General features: G+C 34.6%; 1 protein-coding gene across 5 annotated transcripts in view; it reads right to left on the bottom strand.

Annotated features, from left to right (window-relative positions):
• Positions 1-1,932: 1,932 nt before the first annotated feature.
• The window catches only part of PUS7L (pseudouridine synthase 7 like), a 41,898-nt gene continuing 21,678 nt past the window's right edge, over positions 1,933-22,152 (bottom strand). The window contains exons 6-11 of one of the 5 annotated variants that reach the window (XR_010411549.1): positions 21,594-21,675; positions 19,946-20,226; positions 16,339-16,392; positions 15,180-15,276; positions 12,472-12,623; positions 1,933-8,154 (exon numbers count right to left, since the gene is read on the bottom strand). Coding sequence is in view for 4 of the 5 variants with exons in the window: in XM_045873598.3 (XP_045729554.1) it covers positions 14,950-15,276; positions 16,339-16,392; positions 19,946-20,226; positions 21,594-21,675 (744 nt within the window). In the remaining variant the exon portion in view is untranslated. The other 4 variants (XM_054507090.2, XM_064591369.1, XM_045873598.3 and 1 more) reach the window with 4 other exon arrangements.

Raw genomic sequence — 22,152 nt, 5'->3', positions numbered from 1 at the left:
TTTCTCCATATCTTAGGCAACATTTGTTATTTCTCGTCTTTTTTATAATAGCCATTCTAACAAATGAAAAGTGGTATTTCATTGTGGTTTTGATTTGCATTTCCCTGAATGAATAATGTTGAGTATCTTTGCATGTACCTCTTTGTAATCTGTATGTCTTCTTTGGAAAAAGTGTCTATTCAAATCTTCTGCTCACTTCTAAAATCAGATTTTTTTTTTTTTGCTATTGAGTTTATGAGTTCTTTATATATTTTAGATATTAGCCTCTTATCAGATACATTATTTGCAAATATTTTCTTCCATTTAGTAGGTTGCCTTTTCATTTTGTTGATGGTTTTTATTGCTGTTCAGAAGCTTCTGAGTATGACGTAGTTCCACTTATTTATTTTTGCTTTTTGGTGTCAGATTCAAAATATCATCACCAAGACAGTTGTCAAGGAGCTTACCACCTGTCTTCTTTTGGTTTTATGGCTTCAGGTTTTTAATCCACTTTGAGTTAACTTTTGTGTATAGTGTAAGATAGTGGTTGAATTTCATTCTTTTGCATGTGGCAGTCAAGCTTTCCCAACATCATGTGATGTTGGGACTTTCTTTTCTCCATTGTATATTCTTGGCTCTTTTGTCATAAACTGAGTATGTATGCATGGGTTTATTTCTGGGCTCTCTATTCTGTTCCATCAATCTGTATGTCTGTTTTTATGTCAATACCATACTGTCTTAATTACTATAGCTTTGTAATATAGTTTGAAATCAGGAAGTATGATGCTTCCAGCTTTCTTCTTTCTCAAGATCTCTTTGGCTGTTCAGTTTTTTGTGGTTCCATTCAAATTTTAGGATTATTTGTTCCATTTCTTTGAAAAATGACATTAGAATTTTGATAGTGACTGCATGAAATCTGTAGATTGCTTTGGTTTGTATGGACATAACAATGTTAATTCTTCCAATCCATGAGCATGATACATCTTTCCATTTATCTGTGTCTTCTTCCATTTCTTTCACTCACATTTTGTAGTCTCAATATACAGGTCTTTCCCATCCTTAGTTAAATTTATTCCTAGGTATTTCATTCTTTTTTTTTTTAAAGATTTTTATTTATTAGAGAGATGGAGAGAAAGAAAGAGCATGAGAAGGGGGAGGGGCAGAGGGAGACGCAGACTCCTCGCTGAGCAGGGAGCCCGATGTAGGGCTCTATCTTGGGACTGAAGGCAGACACCTAACCGACTGGAGCCACCCAGGCACCCAGTATTCATTCTTTTTGATGCAACTGTAAATGAGATTGTTTATTCTCTTTGTGATAATTTATTAGTGTATAGAAACACATATTTTTGCATATTAATTTTGTATCCTGTAATTTTACTGAGTTCATTTATTAGTTCTAATGGTTTTTTGACAGACTCTGTAGGGTTTTCTATGTATAATATCATGTCATCTGCAAATAGTGAAAGTTTTACTTCTTCCTCACCAATTTGGATGGCTTTTCTTTCTTTCTGTTGTCTTCATAGCTAGGACTTTCAGTACTATGTTGAAAAAAAGTGGTGAGAGTAGACATTGTTGTCTTATTCCTGATCTTAGAGAAGCTTTCAGCTTTTCACCATTGAGTATGGTTAGCTGTGGGTTTGTAATATATGGCCTTTATTACTTTTAGGCACATTATCTCTATACCCACTTTTTTGAGAGTGGTATATGTGTTAGGTACCATTAATTAATGTGGTATATCACATTAACTGACTTGTGGATGTTGAACTATCCTTGCATCCCTGGAATACATCCCACTTGATCATGGTATATAATCTTCTTCATGTACTGTTGAATTTGGTTTGCTAATATTTTGTTGATGATTTTTACATCTATGTTCATCACGTATACTGGCCTATAATGTTTTTTCCTTGTGGCAATCCTTGCCTGGTTTTGGTATTAAGAATACAAAATTTCCTTTCTTCAATGTGTTTTGGCTTGAATTCTGCCTAATCTGATCATGACTTCTGCTTTCTGTTTACATTTGCCTTTGTTGACAATTCTATATTCAACCATTAAATATATGTGTTTTAGGTGAGCCTGTTGCATCCAGCATAAAGGCATAAATGTGATTTACTTTGTGAAAAAAAAAAAACTTTTCTGGGATTATGTCAATACAATTATGATATGACATATATTTAGTCTCATATCTATCACAGATTTTTTTTAAATTGACAGTTTGTGTCAAAAGCCAAGATGGAGTTAGACATGGAAGAGATTTACTAAGCATAATGCCTGTGAAAGAAAAAGGTGAGAGGGAACAGAAGGAGGTCAAAAAAACCCTTCAGACCGTGAAACAAGTCTGAAACTTGAGAAAGAGGGGAAAGCAAGGACAGTTGGATAGGAAGAGCCTCAGACTATAATGCAGCTCTGAAAACATTGTGGCTAGTCCTAAGGGGGGGCTCTAGACAAAACTGCCCATTAAGAGAGTATCTCACTAGACAGGCTCTAATACTCAGGCCATGCTAAGTCACTGGCTGGAGTTGCAGAAGAGAACATGTCCTTAGTCCCAAAGCTGTAGCACATCCTAAAGGTGAGGCTATAGGTTAACTGCATACCTCAAGGCAGGGTCACTCTTGAATGAGTATCTGAGTGAAAGAGCGCCATGGCTGCCACAAAGATTCTATAATATTTTATTCAAGTGTAATCCATATGCAGTGAAATGTATAGATCTTAAGTGTACACAGTCTAACAAGTTTTGACAAATTTACAAATCCATTTACCCCATCCCAAACAAGATACAGAATATTTCCTTCACATAGAAAATTTCCCTCAAGCCCTTGGATCCAACTCCCCTTACTTCTGACCCCTGCTACCCACTTTCCCCACACACACTGAGGCAACCGCTGTCCTGATGTTTATTACTATAGTTTATTTTTGCCTGCTTTGAACTTCATATAAATGGAATCACAGCACATTCTCTTTTGTTTCTGGCTTCTCTCACGCAATACAATGTTTTTGATATGTACACATGTTGTTGCATGTATCTTAAAGTTTTTATTCCATTGTATGAATATACCACCATTTCTTTATCCACTTTTCTTTTATAGACATTTGGGTTGTTTCCAATTGTTGGCTATTATAAACAAAGTCACTGTGAATGTTTGTGTGTAACATTTTGTAATTTTTGTTGACATATTTTCATCAATCTTTGATATATACGTAGAAGTGGGATTGCTGAGTCATACAGTAGGGTATGTTTAAATTTATGAGAAACTGTCAGTTTTCCAAAGTATTTGTACTATTTTTCACACAAACAGCTGGCTGTGTTTTGATTGGCATTTAACTTAATCTACATACTAATTTGAGGTGAGCTGGTATCTTAACAATATTGTCTTCCAGCCAATGAACATCATGTCTCTCTCCATCTTCTTATGTTTTTTTTTTTCTTTCAGAAATGTTTCATTGTTAATGGCATAGAAGACATGTAAGGCTTTGTTAAATATGTTTGTAAATATTTCATGTTTTTATGCTATTGTAAATAGTATTGTTTAAGAATTTTCATTGTTCAATTATTCATTGCTATTGCATAGAAACAAATTTAATTTTTATACATTGACCATATAGTCTGTGAACCAGATAAAACCACTAATAAGTTCTAGCTGTTTGTTTTGGTCTCTTGGTAGATCACTTTGTATTTTCTACTTACACTATCAGATTGTCTTCCAAAGGTAAAAAATAATTTTTTTCCTTTCCAAACTTGATGCCTTTAATTTCTTTTCTTTGCTTTATTGCTGGACCTGGTGAGGACCTCTAGTACATAAAAAAAGTGGTGAGTGCAGATATCATTTCCTTTTTTCTGATCCTCGGAGCAACTGTTTAATATTTCACCATTTTCTCTTCAGTATGGATCACACTTTCTTGCTTCATCTAATGTCTTATTTTAAAAATTCTATTTCCAACATTAAGTATAAAGGACCAGTGTTGTTTTATTTATTTCCCAAACAGTGTAAGTTCTTTCCTTTTTTGGCTATTGGGAAAAAAAAAAAAAAGACTGTTTATTTGGATTCTTCCTAGGTTTTGAGTTGATCTGAAGCTGGCCTACAGCTTTAGTTAGGTTGAGTTTATCCACCCTCCACTATGGAAGCTCATATGGCTCTCTGCTTAGCTAGGAAGAATTCATTCATCCTAGTACTCAGTCCGTCAAGCCTTCCAGGCATCCAAGACTCTTCTGTAATTCCACAGAAAAGTAAATTTTTATTTTGTCTCAGATTTTCTTGTACCATAAACATGAAGGTCTTTTGTTATCTTTTTACATCTTAACCATTAACATTGTGTTTTATTATTTTCCTTACATGTGTGCATGTAGGTGCTTAAATCTTCATATATTTGGAAGAGTTCAATTTTATTCTTCTTATCTTTCCTGTCCCTTATTGTATTTTTCTCACCATCTACTTTTTTTTTGGTGCTTGTTTCAATTTCATCTTTATTTCTCTGACAGTATTGCTTTTGTCTTCTGCATCTTTCTTGAAATCTGCTATCTCAGATTTCCTCTCCTCTTTTTGTCTACTGTTTTCTTTCTCCTTCCATTTCTTTTTTTGTAGACTTCCTTCATAGAAATGATTGCTTCTCCAAAGCAAAGTGTGTGTCACAATTTTTTTCTTTTTTTTTTTAAGTAGGCTCCATGCCCAGCACAGAGCCCAATGCAGGGCTTGAACTCATGACCCTGAGATCAAGACCTAGGCTGAAATCAGGGGTTGGACGCTTAATAAACTCAGCCATCCAGGCGTCCCATAATTTTTATCTTCTATATGGCCACCTTTTGGTGATCTGTTGCTAAATTTTGTGCCTCTCTTCCACGTTTATCTTACAGTATCTTTGTATTGAGGTTGTGCCCAGTTTCTTTATTACTCACTATTGAAAGAGCTGAATTTTCTTGGACCAGTTATTTGATGGAGATTCTCCCTTCTGCTTTCTATAAATACATCATTGTTTGCAATGCTTTGTTTAGCCCCAAACCAGGTTCGGCAGTTTTTTGCTACCACTTTGCTTACTCAATTTCTCAGACCCTTCCAAACAAGAGATATAGCTTTTTCTCTTTAGGGCAGGACCTTTATCCTCAGAGAGAGATTATTTTCTTTAATGCATGTGCTTTTGAGATCTGCTATTATTGGACCCATCTGCTACTTTTTTTCACTTCTTGCCATGCAACTTTTGTCCAGATCTCAGCTGCCCTTGGTAGCTCTTACATACTTTAAGTTTGCTTATTATAGTCTTTGCAGGATTTTTTTAAAAAATGTTAATTTCCCTATTGCTTTTATATGATTTCCAGGACAAGGAGGAAAAAGCCCACTTGCACAACTGCATTCATATTATAAGTGACCTGAAGGTATTTTGGCAGAGACCTAAGTTTAGCTCCTATCTTATAAAGACTTATTGTTCTGTCTACTCTTTTGGATGACATTAAACCCAACTGTAAAACCAGTAACTAATGACTTAAAATGTTAAGTTCTCTAATTTGTCTAATTAAATACATGTAGAATATTTCCCACTAGCTCCTGTAAAGAGAAATTTTATTCAACTGCAATTACTAGAGCAATTCAGCTAATGATAATACTTTGATTTCTCATCTAGAAAGTGAATGCATGATAAAACAAGCATTCTAACACTCCAGAAACAGAAAATTGTAGGATAGCCCCCAGCTTTTCTTAGAGCATTAGGACATGAAGAAGAATACCTAGTAGAGTTGGATAAGCTGTGAGGGGGTTGTAAGTACAAAGATATATTTCACTGTGAAATTAGAGTAGGCACTGAAGTTGAAGGCTGGCTCCTTCTGAGTTTTCTTTTAGGAACACTAAGCAATCATCAGTACAAAGGTCACAGAAGTATCTTATGAAACCAACGACTTATGACTTTTTGTGGCTATGGAACTGATCAAATCAGTTGTCAAATACAGACTGAGAGCACAGGGGCATGAACCAAAAGGAGAGAAAAGGAAAGGTAAAGGAAAAGGAAATAAATAAGAGTATTCATATTTATAGATATTAATATTTTCTAATATTTTTTCTTTTTTTAATGTAGCCTTAAAATGCAGGATGATTAAAGATAATGAGGAATTTTCTCTTCATCCTCTTCCCCAACTCCATCTGGCTCTATATAATGTAGTGTTCCCCAAACTTTTCCCCTCACATGTAGAAAATGGTATCTGTATCACACTAAAATAGACTGAGAGAATTCAGGAGTATGAGTTAGTGAAAAAAAAAATTACCTTTCTTTATATAAATATAAATACGATCAGAAAATGAAAGAAATACAACTACTAGAGAAGATACTGTTGAGTTAATATACAGTTTCAAAATAAAGTATTTTCAAAATTTTAATGAGAAATTTGAGCTTGTTGGGCGCCTGGGTGGCTCAGTTGGTTAAGTGACTGCCTTCGGCTCAGGTCCTGATCCTGGAGTCCCTGGATTGAGTCCCGCATCGGGCTCCCTGCTTGGCGGGGAGCCTGCTTCTGCCTCTGACCCTCCCCCCTCTCATGTGCTCTCTCTCTCTCATTCTCTCTGTCTCAAATAAATAAATAAAATCTTTAAAAAAAAAAAAAAGAGAAATTTGAGCTTGTTTCTCTGACTGTAGTGTTTCAGTAATGGATTTTGTGTGTGAAACAGCTATACACACTTCCTGGTCAAAATTTATGATTAAAAAAATAGTGCTTGTGACAGTGTCTAAAAAATAGTACATTTTGAATTTTTTTACAATTATTCAAAGTTTACAACACTTGAAATTATCTTGAAGCTCTTCCTTTCTTTAAAAAATCAATGTTAAATCTTTTTCATGATAATGTAAATGATTCTTGTATTTTCATCAAATTTCTCTTATCAAGTATATCAAACTAATCATGAAGCTCTAATTTGTAGGACACACACTAGAGCAATCATCCTGTACTTAGTTTGGATGTTACAGCTGTTTTTATTATTTTAGTGACTATTATAGATACTATACCACACAATTCTAATTTACAGAAGACTAAAGTTGATCAATATATTTACCCTTTTTTACAGATAACACAACCACCTTAGATCATTAACTCCTTTCGGTTCCCTCCCAGGCTCTGTTTTATTATTCTTTTGTAACCCAGAAGATATTAGAGACATTATCAATTTACAAAGTCAATCATTTGTTTATATTTTAACCACATATTTACCACTTTTCTTGTTCATCATTCATTCCTCCATTTTAGGCTTTTGATTTTGGATCCTTTACCCTCTCTCTGAAGTGTTTTTTGCTGTTTTGGGGGGGTTATTTGGGGGGGGGTTGGAATCTCTTCTAGTGAGTCAGTTCTCAGTTGCAAACTTTCTCATTATTTTAATATATTTCATCATTGCTCTGGAAAGTCAGCAATCACTTTATTCATTCCTTGAGAATAATCTTTCCCTGGCTGCTTTTAAGATTCTTTTTATTATTGATGGCTTTCTCTTTACTTAGACTGCTTGGGATTCACTGGACTTCTTAAACCCATATTTTGGTATCCTACTAGTTTCAGAAAATTCTCAGCCATTACCTATTCAAATGTTGCCTCTACCTTATTCTTTCTCCTTTCTTTCAGATTCCAATTAAATGTATTTTAAAGTTTCTCTCTGTCCTCCATATCTCTGTATTTTTTAAAATCTCATTTTTGCTCCATTCTGCGTTCCTTCTGAACTACTTTTTAGTTTACCAGTTTGCTTTTCAATTTTGTGTAATGTTACTGAACTCATACAATGAGTTTTAAGTTTTGATTATTATAGTTTTCACTTCTAGAAAGTCTGTTGGTTCTTTTTCAAATACGCTAAATTGTGTTTTGCTTCTAGTTCCCTGCACATTTTCAAGCTTGTCTCTTACTTCTTCAAAAAGGATAAACATGAGATCCATGTCTAGAATTCTGAAGTCCTGCATGTCTATTTATACTGTCTTTTGTTTCTGTAACAAAATAGCATAAAAACATGAAATATTTACAAACATATTTAACAAAGGCTTACATGTCTTCTATGCCCTCATTCATGATGCCTTGCTTTCTTCTGTGATGTTCACTGTCTTTGAGCATTTACTCAAAACCTGGGATAAGGTGACTTCAAAAGAACATTTGTTTTGGCTTCTATGACATGACTGGAGTCACCGTCATTTAATTTCAAACCAAGTTCATGGCTTAAGGGTCTCTGGATTCTGTAAGAAAAAAGATCTGGTTTCCAGCTCTGGCTCCATGTTTTACCTTTCTCAAGTTTCTTAATTGCACACAATCTCCATGTCTTCATCCATAAAACAAAAATAATAACAATATTTATTCTATAGGTATGTACTAATAAGTTGTAAAATGCTTAGCACATAGTGCTCATGATAATTTACATTATCATGAAAAAGATTTAACATCATTATGTCATTTAAAGTGAGTCTTCCCCCAATTTGCCTTAATGTCATAAAGAATTAGAAATATACGGGTCAATTCAGAGATAGGCAGGAATTAAATATCTATTAGTTAAGCAGAGAACTGAGACATTTTACATTAGGAATCAGCAGAGCAAAGTAGTTAACATCATGGGCCTTGAAACTAAGGAGTTAGGTTAAACTCTCTTTGCAACTTAGAGTTAAGCTACTTAACCTCTTTAAGCCCTAGAAACTTCATTTGTAAAATGAGAATAGTTATACTGCTTGAGAGCTTGTTCTGAGCAATGAAATTCTACAGTGCATTTAGTATTTAAATAAAAGGTAGACATTTTCTAGGTAGTAATGACAAAGATGAAACTATTCAAATTATTTTGGCAATTTTGTAAAAGTGGAAAAGCAATCTAATGAGACCCAATTCTCCTAAACTTTCTGTGAGGGTAAAGAACTATTTTAGAACTTTCCTGAGATTATATGTAATATATATATTCACCAAATAAATTTACTAAGGTATGTTTGTGGTATTCATTCAGCATTTTTAACCTATTACATGTTAGACACTGATGGGTCCCTGAGGTATAAAGATTAATGCCTTTGAATAGTTACTAGTAGATGAGCCAGATATTTAGTCAAATAAGTATAATGCAATGTGACTAAGGAAATAGTACAGACGTAGACAAGTGTTATAAGAACACAGATTTCACAGACAAGATATTTAACCTAAGCAGAAAAGACATTCTGCCAACAGGAATGGGAGGTTGAGATGTATAACACAGGAACACTTAATATATTTGGGAAAAAGCAGACGGAGCTAAAACAAAAAGTACGTTTTATGGAGTAAGTGGAAGATGACACTTGAAAGATAATCTGAAGTCATACTGTGCAGATATATATGTGCTATGTTTAGGGATTTGGACTTTTATTCCTTAGATCCTGGGAAGCCACTGAAATGCTTAATGGCCAAAACACAATGACAGGATCAGATTTCTACTTTTACAAGGTTAAATGACATTAGTACACAGGATGGACTGGTTAGAATGAAGAATAGAGGCAGTCAGTTAGAAAGTTATCACAATAATCAAAACTAGAGAGAATATGTACATAAAAAACACAATCATCAAATGCTTCACTATGATATTAAAATTTTCTCTTTCAATGTCTTGGGAGAATGCTCTTTGAATTCAGAATAACTGCTTCTCAAATTTTCTAAAATCATTTCTAAATAGAAAAAGTGCTTTGTTATTACTCACATACCATAAAAATTTATTAGATTTACCTTAAGATTAATTTATTGAAAAAATGAACCTAAATTAGTTTCCTTTTGAAAATCAGATGTGAAAAAATCCATTGTACTATAACCTATTTTTTTAATAGAAATAGTCTTCATCTTCTCTTTTTAGAAAAGAACACTAGTCCTTCATGACTAGGGGTCGGGGGGGGGAACAATAATCAGCTAAGATTAAAACCCTATTGTAGTGAAAAGTTCAGAACCCTGACCTAACTAGTCTAAGAGAATGCCAGTAGGGCTCATCAGAAAAGGGTGACTTGGAATAAAAGCATAAAGAATTGAATCCCTAACCCTCTCCACTCCCCACCCCAATCCTGCTGCTCGAACACCCTCAGTTAAGGAGTGACCAGTTCTTTGATCTCTTCCCTTTAAAAACAACTAAATTGCACTTGTTTTGACTCCATAATTAAATTTCTTCCTTGTAACAGGGATTTCATTTCTACATTGGTAACTGAGTTGGGTATTTATTAAGAAAACTGATCATGAAAAAGACAATTTCACATATCTTATATTTTATAATATTTTCCAAGATACCTAAATTTAAATAATTTCATGGATGTCCTGACTTCTTTCCATTAGTAAAATTTCTCTTTAGTAAGACAGGGTCTATGTACACAAGCAGAGTAAATTAGCTCCTGTCTCACAGCAGCTGAGAAAATGAATTGCCTAAGAAGATTAGAGTCATTTTCTTTACTTAAAGATATTCCTGACAACCCACACTGAAATTACACAAGATTAACTCCATTAACACCATTTCCCATTCTTTAAAGTAGTAGCTTTCCAGAAAGCAGCATTTAGACTGAATAGTTCAAAGCATATTTGAAGAGGAGATCTCAGAATGCTTAGAAATGCTAATATAAGTATCACTGAAGGATTCAGGATGAGGTGCTGAGAGGTCAAGTAACATATTACCAGCCATACAGTGAGCCATACACAAAATGGAAAGATGCTGCTTGTTCTTCTCTGAGCCATTTAGCCTGCATATCCTTTTTGCAGATAACAAACATTTCAAATCAAATGTTATCTGAAAGGATATAACACTGTTAATCCCTCAAAGGCAGTGATATTATCTGATTCACTTTTTTCTTTCCCCATAGTATCTTCTAGAGTGCCTTTAATTAAGGGGTACTGAAATATCTGTTGATTATTATGTCAGACATCTGGCATTGCTTTGTGGCCTATCAAAAATAGGTAAAGCAGAAGGGCTCAAGAAAAATAGACTAAAACAATACCATAAGACTTTAAGCTATCTCTAAGAAAGAACCTCAAATCTGAAAGCAAAATCCATAGCACAGGCACTAAAACCTTAAACTATCTGTATTAACTGCCATTAGTACCATTAAAGCATATAATACATAAATTTCCTTCTGACGATATACTGGCATGAGCCACCAGAATATTCTGAAAATAATGCCATCATAATCCACCAATTCCCTTACCTTACCTTCTCTGAGCCTTAAGTATTCTCCAGGGTGTTTTTTATTTTATTTTATTTATTTATTTATTTATTAAGATTTTATTTATTTATTTGAGAGAGAGAGAGTGAGAGAGAGAGAGAACACGAGTGGGATGAGGGGCAGAGAGAGAGAAGCAGACTCTCCGAGGAGCAAGGAGTCCAATGTGAGGCTCGATTTTGCAGTCAGCGATCATGACCTGAGCTGAAGGTGGATGCTTAACCAACTGAGCCACGCAGATGCTCCTTCTTCAAGGCTTTCAAGTGCAAAATTAATACACAAATATATTCTTACTTAAAAACCCCAAACACTTCAGATGTAAAGTGAAAAAAAAATGAGAAGTCCTATTTTCCTCACTTCCATATCTTCCTCCAACCTTTTTTTCTATCCTTACATTAATGCAAGAAAAGTTCACTGTTAACCTGGGGCTTCACTTTCTTTTTGGTCTCCTAAAGGTAGTTCCCAGGTGGAAAATATTGAAAACACTGACCCAGATAGTTCTTAAAGATCTTAATTTGAATGAATTGCTCAACTTCCAGATTTAGAAATAGTTATTTCCACTTACAAAAGAAATAAATAAGTCTAAAAGTGTCCTGAATTATAATTACGCTAAGACAGAGTCAGATCAGATCTCAAGGGGAAGTCATTAACCAGTCCATTGTAAAACTTTCATCATATAGCATAGTAGCTGACACTGAAAATTTAGGTGCTGGACACTGTTGTTAGTGTTTCATGAGATTTTCTAAAAAAGGAGCAACTCTCTCACCCTTCTTTTTCAATATTAATATTGTGCCAGGTACCATCTAAAATAACCTCCTGTGATTTGCAATACTTTTGCCCAACAATGTGATACAAGCCCCAAAGTATTCTGGAAAATATTCCAAAATGATTTGGGAATTTCCTGAAGGATTTCCTTTACCTTTATTTTGGTCTCAGAATCTCAAAAGGGAACCTTGTTTCTCTCAAGACATGCTCCAATAGGCCTATTAATCAGTGGCAAGTAATACTGAGTAAGTGGAAATGAAAGTCATTAAAAAAAAACTTGTTTTCAGAAGGCAAATATTAGGTAGATGAAAACAGTACTGATCTACGAAGCATAATCAAGTTCAGCCACATACTATCTTAATTGACCTTGGATAGGTCAGTAAACCACCCAGATATTTTCCCATCTGCAAAATCAGGGAAAATATTACCTACCTATAGGTTGGGTATATGGATTAAAATGAGAGAAGCAGAAGTGCTGGCACAACGAATAATAAATGTTACTTGAATTGAAACTCGCATATGACTTTCAGTTTAGCCTAAGTCACAAACATTGAAGTGTTTTTAGCTTAATAAAAAGACCTCAATTTTTTTTACCTTAGTAATCCTGAGGCTCAGTTTCAAAAACAACCTTGAAAATTAAAACTAATCCAAAGATTATCCTTCTGAAGGCCTGGAATGGCCAGGAAAACTGCAAAAACCTAGGTGACTGGTCATCATTTGGTCCAAAATATATTCAAGACCTTACACTGAAAAAAAATTAACATGTCAAATATTATTGGCATATAAAATAATTCTCCACATCAACAGTATCTGAATACATCTTATGGTGACTTGAAACAAGGTTAGTGATTCTTTCCTTACATATGGCCGAAGTATTAAGTAAATAAATACGGTATCTAAAATAATAGTGCCATCTACAGGCAAAGAAAATATCAATGACAGCACATTTTAACACTTTCATATTTTCTAATTGCTACTCAACATTTAAGAGACATCTAGAATTGAATAATTTACATAATTCACTTTCTGATTATATTTGCAGGATATAATTTATTATATGAAATGGCACTTTTTCTAAATTTTTTACTTAACATAGCATTTTATTTTCAATAAATATTAAGATGATAAAGGTAATTTTAAAAATACAATGGTACTACAAAGTCCAATTTTGGTGTTCTGAGATTTATTTATTATTAAAATATATGACAAAAAAGAAAGTTATTTTCATGTTTTTTCTCTTCCTTCCAAACTTGCATCTGCGGATACTTATTTAACAATAACTAAGTCGCAGGTACTTTTCTAAGCTGCTGTACATCTGTGAACTTGGTAAATCCTCACAATAATCCTATGAGGTAGGTACATTGCCATTCTTATTTCATAGATGTTGAAACCAAAGCACACGAAGCTTAAATAACTTGTCTAAGGCCACATGCTATGTGGCACAGCCAAGGTTCAAACTTGGGAAGTTTTTCCACAGTAACTATGCTTTTAATTACTATGCTAAAGCGCCTCTCTTTGTAAAAGCTGCATTCAGTGTGTATACTGCATTTGTAATATCTATGTTCTGGTTTGAAGGGCAACATTTTCTCACATACCTAAACTTTTATCATCATTTTTAATAACTACATATTTTGCTATCAAGTTGATATATCTCACTTCACTTACTTTAGTTGTCTAATGCTGGACTTTCAAACAATTATAATTTCTTTCATTTTATATAAAAATGTTACAATGAGCAAATTTTGCATTGCATATAATTCTTTTCCTTCTTTTGAATTTTATTTCCTTATGCTACTATACCCAAAATAGTTTCACTGACTTGAGTATATAAAAGTGCCACATTACTGACATGTAATTCTCCATACCACTTTTTAAATTTCATCATCATGTTATACTACCAGCAATGAAAGAATGTTAGATCTTCCTGATCAATATATACCATCCCTCCCAAATTTAACTGATATAAAGTGGTTAAGGATGATTTATGATGTGGGACAGTTAAACAAATATCTCAATTTTCAAATGGGCAAAATGTTTTCTTCCTCCAGCAACATAAAAGGTGGAGACAATCCTATTACTTGTTGCTTATGAGGTTGGTGCTGTCTTAATTCTTTAAGCCTCAAAAAGAATCAATAACATACCCAAAGTCACTAGTAAGTGTCAGAGCTGGAGTCTGAGCCCAGGTCTGTCTGACTCTAAAATCTATGTTTTAGATTATAGGAAAAAATATCACAAAAAGTCAAGAGGCTCAATGTATGTTGAGATAAAGAAACTGTATGAAAATTTTTCTTTCAATCTTCACTGAAGATAATTTATCTCATTAAGGGGTAAGCAACCCTGGGGTAGCTATCATAAATGTAGGGATTATATTTCCCTAATGTATTATTCTGATCAGTAATTGCAAAAACAGAAAAGAATGACAATAATTAACAAAATGCTTCATTTCTGTTTCTCTCCAACCATCTTACAATCTAGTTTCATCTACATTCTAAGCAAGGAGCTAGAGGATGTAAACATTACTCCAAACATGTTTTTTTCTTACATGTTATCTTGCAGTATTATTTGTTTTGAATAGTCAAGAAAGATTATAAATTTTATAACACAGAATAAAGATCACTGAAACATTAGATAATAGAAAGAACATAGGCTTTGGGGTCTTAAATTCAGATGCTGCGCTTACTTAGCTATATGTCCTTTAGAACATCAGCATCAAACTCCTACTTCACCAGGATGTTTAGTAATTACAGGAGATAACAATTATAAGGCTGCTAGCACATGGCAGGTGCTCAAGAAATTTTAGCTCCCTTCCTTTTAAAGAGTGACATACAGGGCGCCTGGGTGGCTCAGTTGGTTAAGTGACTGCCTTCAGCTCAGGTCATGATCCCAGGGTCCTGGGATCGAGTCCCGCATCGGGCTCCCTGCTCTACGGGGAACCTGCTTCTCCCTCTCCCAGTCCCCCTGCTTGTGTTCCCTCTCTCGCTGTGTCTCTCTCTGTCAAATAAATAAATAAAATCTTTAAAAAAAAAAAAAAGAGTGACATACATATATATGATTATATCAAGGGTAGTGGTTCTAAAAATCATGTTTCATTATCTCCCTCAGACAGACTGTCGCATAACACGAAGCATCAAGATCGAAAGAGATCAGAAGAGATAAAGTTGCTTCATCAATGTGGGAACCTTCAGTTTTGACATCAATTTCATGTTCTTCCATTAGTTGGTATGAGACATTATGGGGATGTTTCAATATCTGTCTATAGCATCCTGGAACATTGAGTTTCAGAGTTGGTACTTTAAACCTACATGTCTGTAGTCCATCTCTGCTAAGTATTTCCTGGTACCACTGCCCAACTTTATTCTTTGGGTACTGAATATTGTATCCAAGCATTGGAAGAACCACCTGTGCAGAAGAAGGGGGACAAAATTACATGAAACAGCCTTCAGAAAAATATATGATCATTATATCACTAAGATTTGGTGTATAAGAAAATCACTGAGATATAATCATTATGTCTCAGGATATAAACATTACAATCAGCCTAAAACATGCTATTGAACGCTACACTACTTTGATTATTTTAAATGCTGCCAGGCAAAGAAAAGAACTAACTACAATCAAGAAGGACTCACAATAACCAAGGTAACAAACTCAAGTCAGATATTATTAGACAAACTATTGTTAATGTAGAGGAGAGGAAACAAGAGGTTTGGGTACATTTAATTAGCCAACAAAGACTTAATCTCAATGTAGTCATACAATCTTAAAAGCATATTGTTTCTACAACAGAACAAACCCTATTGCTCAATGATATAACTGGTATTTTGGTTGATAACTTCACATTCTTCTTACTTATATAAAAACATGAGCACAAACCAGTAGCAGCAAATACAGTGTTTTGCTCAGCTGCTTATGAGAAGACACTACAGTTTGTAGGGCTTTCCTCCTTTGCTGATGATTTCTAGTCATTTTTCTTAAACACTACCAAAAGGTAGTCGGAAAAAGGAACAAGGTAAAAAATTCAAATACATACAACATGAACAGATTTCAAATTCATTATGCTAACTGAAAGAAGCCAGACATAAAAGACCACAAACTATATGATTCCATTTATTTGACATTCTTTCAAAGGCAAAACGGGGCAGAAAATGGATGAGCTCCTCAGGAGCTGGGGCTGGGGGTGGGGGTTGAATAAAAAGGGGCACAGGGAGATTTTAGGGAGAAATGAAAATGTTCTTTATCTTGATTTTTGTGGTCGTCACAAGACTATGTTTATCAAAACTCTTAGAACTGCAAACTAAGAAGAGAGATATTTATTGCATATAAATTATACCTGAATTAAAAAGTGAAAAAAAAAAAGTGGTTAAGAGAAAAAGGTGGGGAAAAGAACTGATCAACATTTTGTCTTTTGGACACAATATCTACATTTAGATCTAAGTGATACCAATTTTTAAACAAATTTACCTGATGTATTGCATATGTGTTAGCTGATTCCTCTTCTTCCGTTACTAGATGAACCTACATTTTAAAAACATGACGAAAATATGGATGATTCATTTCCTCAATTTTCCCTGTTATGTATAATTTGACTCCTGTGCTGAATATACATATACCCAAACAAGACTATTTTCACAATTTGCTTCTAGACTACATAAAAATTTAAACGATACTTCCTGCTTTAACCACTGATAACTGAAATTGAAACACAAAGAGAATGGTGGTAGCTTAATACCCCGAGGCAACGCTTCCACCTCATCACAGCAGCTTTTCCTAACTTACAAAGTTCTTATGCTGAATCAAAAATCTGCCTCTGGGAAACCACCCTCCCCCACCCCCACCCATCGCCAACAAGTATCATAATACTCTCTGAGAAGTGGTGTTTCTCAAAACGTGTTTCATAGAACAGTAACAGGAGACAGGGGGAAAAAGAGATGTATGTTAAGTGTGAGAAATGTTGCTACAGGACACTATAGAATAAATAAGACTAATTTCTCCAGCACATGAAAGTTCAGGTATGAAGGCAGCTGTTACCATTAAACAAAGATGAACAGCATCCCCACCTTCCTAAGGCTTTCACCATATAATGCAGTGTCCAGATCCCCTCTAACTCTGCTGGCTTTGCCCTCAAGGATGCACAGTCTAATCAATAATTATTGCCCCTCCTTTTTTGTTTTTCATTTTGGGTTTGTATGTTTGTTTATTGGTAAGTAAGCCTTTTAGTTGCTGGACTCAGAAATGGATATAAAACTCTACATGTGATCTGACCAAAAGCCATGGGATGAGGATCTCTCCTGCATCATCATTTCTAGCTTTCTTTCACAAACTCTTAAGCCTACTTACAATGATGCAATTTAAATAATTTATGAAAATATGGAAAAACATGGTCAAGTACATTAGACCATGTTTTGTGGTTAGAGAGCTCCCTCCAGGTTGATATCAATTGATTTTTTTAATTAACAAACATGCTTTTGGCATATGGCTATTCCTCAACTATGAATTCACCTCACCTTTTAATTGTCTGCCACATTTCTCTATCTTGTTCACAAAGAAATTATAAGAAAATCTACCCCAAGTGACTTCAAATAAAGGTATATCTGTTAGTCTAGTAATCCTATCAAGAATCGATTAGTTTCCTACAATTTTTAACTGTAGATGCACAACATTACATGCCCCATATACCATTTAATAGAAACTTTACTATCTTTTTCATTTTCATATCTTAACATCTTGGGCCTGTAAGTCCTGCCTTTTCTATTCTTAGTGCTTACTAGTAAAGTATAAATGATTGGTCTTAAAATATATAAAGACTTTTTTTTCCTAATAGAAGAAAACTTAGCAGGATATGAAGGAGAAAATGTTCTCCTTTCTCCTACAGCTCCAAAAGAAAAACAGATACAGTTCTGATCACAAAACTGTCCTTGCAAATGTTACTTTGAACAAAGAAGTCTTGTAAGACATGTATTTCAGAGATTATTACCATGTCTTGTCAAAGTAACCTTTAACTTCTGAAAATCTGAATTAGGAATGGCTAACTTACTAAATAATGTACAGCCCAGGTAATATTTAAATGAACATATTTCTGGAATGTGTGAAAAAAAAAAAACATGATTTTTCACTATTTATCAAAAGGGAATCACCGACATCTCTTCCATTCATGAAGTAAAATAAGACCTATAATACTAAAAAAAAAAAAAAAGACCCATAATGCTGCTAGATTTCTTTTTACAGTTTCAGATTTTATCTCAGTTAAATGACCGTTCTTAGTGATTTATGCTCCTCGTGATCACTTTCTTATCTAAATATTCATAAGGCACCCATTCAATGAAACAGCAAAGCAGAAACCTGTTGCTCTGACTTGCTCAGCCTTTAATCTCTTTTCTGATAGGCACACCCTCATTTTCAGGGAGCTCCCTGAAACCTCCCGGTTCTCAAATATAATTTGGGTGAGATGGTTCCAGGAAGGATCCTTTGGAACATAGGCTTAGCCAATCACATACTCCAGTCCACAATAATTGCTTTGGGCCCGAACACGGGCCCAAAAGCCAGGCCACTCCTAGCCAGAGAGACTTAATTCCATGGCCTTTATTCCATTGGGAAGAAAAGTTCTCTTCTCTACAAGTTGTAAGAAATAATGCTCATAACCATCTTGCCACCGAAAGAACAAGCCAGACTGAGAATGGCTCTAACAGAGGAAAACATAGTTGAAAGATGAAGAAAATAAGAGACAGACTATTTAGGAAACTGGATATAGCTGTGCCCAAATCAGTCAGAGTCTCAGTTATCAGAGCCAATGAATTCCTGTCCGCTTTTCCTTAAGTTGGTTTGAGGTAGATCTCCATTACTTAAAACCAAAACCAACCAACCAAACAAACAAAAACCTTAATTTATTCATCCAGACTTCTGCTATTAATTTAGATAAAGCTCCCTTTATGCAGAGTTCAGAATCTATGTTTCTTCATTTTTGAAAAACTGGGCCATGTTCTCTCTCTAGATGCTGACACTTTTTCTGTATTCCATGATTTCTCTGGTAGAGATCAATTCGGGCTAGGGCCTTTTAATTCTGCTACCTGTGTCACTTAATCTGGGTCTTGATTTTCATTTCTATAAAATGGGAGTTAAAAAAGAGGGTCTCTAAAATCCTTTTCTCATCTAAAGTTCAATGATGTTATGATGTTATATATGAAAGCACTACTCAAATCCCTCCACTTTTATAACATCTTTGTAAGACTAACTTGAGATAATGTTCTTTTTGCATTATATTATAATTTGTTCTTTTTGCATTATATTATAATTTGTTCTTTTTGTATTATATTACAAAATAAATTTCTTTACTTGACTTATGGTATTCAGTTTCATTATTTAAACTGTTCAAACCCACAAAGATAAAAATACTAGTTGGATAGAGAGGAAATGGAAGAATCAACTTTTATAATATAAATTGTTAAGAGGAAAAAAGCAAGCTGTGAAATCGCAATCATAAAATCACATTTATATAAAAGAAATACACACATTACACACCTCATATACAATTACTATAAAAATTGTATTCTTTTTCATATTTTAAGTTCTGAGCCTGTAAGCCCTTCCTTTTCTTTTCTCAGTTTTCGCTAATAGAATAAAAATACACTCTCCTATGGATATTTTTGTGAAAGCATAGAAAAAGGTCTAGAAGGATACAGGCCAAAAAACAGAGGCTGATTTCCTGGACACAGGGGAGGGAAAGACAGTAAGAGTGGTGACAAGATGACAGCTTCATATGTAAACTTTTGATTTTTCACTTTTAATGATACTACTTTGTGCATTACTTCTGTAATTCTTTAAAACATATTATTTAAAGGAAAGCTTACTGTCTTTGTACCTTTCGCTTAATGCCACTGACTATTTTTATTTTACCATTTATAGACTTGTGTTAAGCCTTAGCTAGCAGCATAGAAGCAGAAGATAAGCAAATACAAATAAAAAAATAAAACGTATGTTTAGTTCTAAATTGTTTCTCAAATAAAGGCTTCTGAAAATTAATGTTCCCAGTGTGGTTACTACTCTTTGACAACGCTGATGAAATGATACTTACTTTACTATTTGTGAAATGTTCATCATCAACATCTTCATCCAAACAGACCAGATCACCCTCTACTACTCTTGATCCATAGGTTGCAAGTCTGTAAGATACTGCCTCATTCCAAATTTTGCTGCTATACGCATGAACGTAGAATATGCGCATTGAATGGGGAAAAGAAAACCATGCCTGGATACATCCCTCCTCCGTCATGCCAAAGCGGTGCAACGACTCCAGCAGAGCTCTCTCGCGAACTTTGAATTCAGGCATCAGTGAAAGTGTGCCTTTAGCATCCTCTGAAATAAAGAGGAAATCAGTGAGTCAACCACTTTATTTACAGGCCAGTCATAAAGACCTTCATTATGCCTTCTAAATGAGAGGCAATGAACTGTGCTCTTTTGAACTTGAATATGAAGATGACGCTTAGCACCAACTATAAACTTAGCTACACCTGAAGGGTTTGTTTGTTTAGTAAAGATCATTAATCATATGATCCATTCTCCATTCACTTTCCCTGCTTTATTTATTTTTATTTTTTTTAAGATTTTGTTTACTTATTTGACAGACAGAGAAAGAGAGCACAAGCAGGGGAAGCAGTAGAAGGAAAGGGAGAAGCAGGCTCCCTGCTGAGCAAGGAGCCCGATGCAGGACTCGATCCCAGGACCCTGGGATCATGACCTGAGCCAACGGTAGACGCTTAACCAGCTGAGCCACCCAGGCACCCCTCACTTTCCCTGCTTAAAAAAAAATAGCAAAAAGCACATTAGTAATACCTACTTCAGAATGGAGATAAACTAATTTGCAATTATTCAGAGGATTTCTTTTTTTTTTTTTTTATTCAGAGGATTTCTTAAAAAAAAAAAAAAAAAACCGCTATATAGACCTCTGAGCCTACATATTTTTGAAGAGCTATTACAAACATTTACACAGACTCTTCTGAGTAAGAAAGGGTTGGATCCATCAAGCGCTAACAGGCCTTGCTAATGGGATGCTTTTTAAAATTAAATTAATGAACTCTACTGCAAAGATGCTTATTCAGGTAGGAATCCTCATTTTAATAAATGTACCAGGTGTTTCTTATGCATCCTCAAGTTTAGGAATCATTGCCATAAGGAAATTATATTCGCAGAACTCTAGATACAAACACATAAGTCATTTTGAGAGTCAAACCCATGTGGATTGACTCTAGAACCCACACTCATAACCACTTTTCTTTGGTGCTTCCCAGGACGCATTCTGCATATAAACCATGATATTGAGCTAAAGTGTCAAAACCGACTGGGCTGAATGGGCAACTAAACCAAAAATAATGCACAAAGTATTGGATACAGCAAACTTTTATGTAATTTGTTTTTAAGTCTCCCCTAGTTGTAGTGTATACTTCCACTGGACCAGGGTAGAATTTGAAATTCTTATCTACTCTGAGGATTTAGACCAAGAAAAACTAAGAAGCTATTTCTCCCCTCACTCCTACCCCCAAGAAGAGTTAAAACAGACAAGTCCTGGATATCTGGCCAAAACTGGAGTGTCTTAGACAGATAATAAAATTATTAAATGTATAATATATTATACAAGTATGTAGCAATAAATGCCCTCCTGCTGACATAACATCTGTATTATGTATTTGTATGACTATGTATAGGGTAAAGAAATTTTTAAATACCAGTTTGAAGAAAATATTTCTTTGCTCTATTTACAGGATCATCCAAATCTTCTGGTGTAAGAAATAATTTTACAGCCTCCACCTTTAAAAATCAAGCAAGCAAACATATGTTAAATGAAAATGACAAATTACTTACTTTTTTATATACAATAGAATATTATGCAGCCATCAAAAGGAATGAAATCTTGCCATTTGCAATGACGTGGATGGAACTGGAGGGTATTATGCTGAGCGAAATAAGGCAATCAGAGAAAGACATGTACCATATGACCTCACTGATGTGAGGAATTCTTAATCTCAGGAAACAAACTGAGGGTTGCTGGAGTGGTGGGGGTGGGAGGGATGGGGTGGCTGGGTGATAGACATTGGGGAGGGTATGTGCTATGGTGAGCGCTGTGAATTGTGTAAGACTGTTGAACCACAGATCTGTACCTCTGAAACAAATAATACATTATATGTTAAAAAAAAAAAAAGAAGAAGAAGATAGCAGGAAGGGAAAAATGAAGGGGGGGAAATCGGAGGGGGAGACGAATCATGAGAAACTATGGACTCTGAGAAA

Source organism: Mirounga angustirostris, unplaced genomic scaffold, assembly GCF_029215605.1.
Source record: "Mirounga angustirostris isolate CCGP_5_RB_7025 unplaced genomic scaffold, mMirAng1.0.hap1 SCAF_5, whole genome shotgun sequence".
NCBI lineage: Eukaryota > Metazoa > Chordata > Mammalia > Carnivora > Phocidae > Mirounga > Mirounga angustirostris.
The sequence above is the reverse complement of the archived record's forward strand: the minus strand, read 5'-3'. Positions and strand labels throughout refer to the sequence as shown.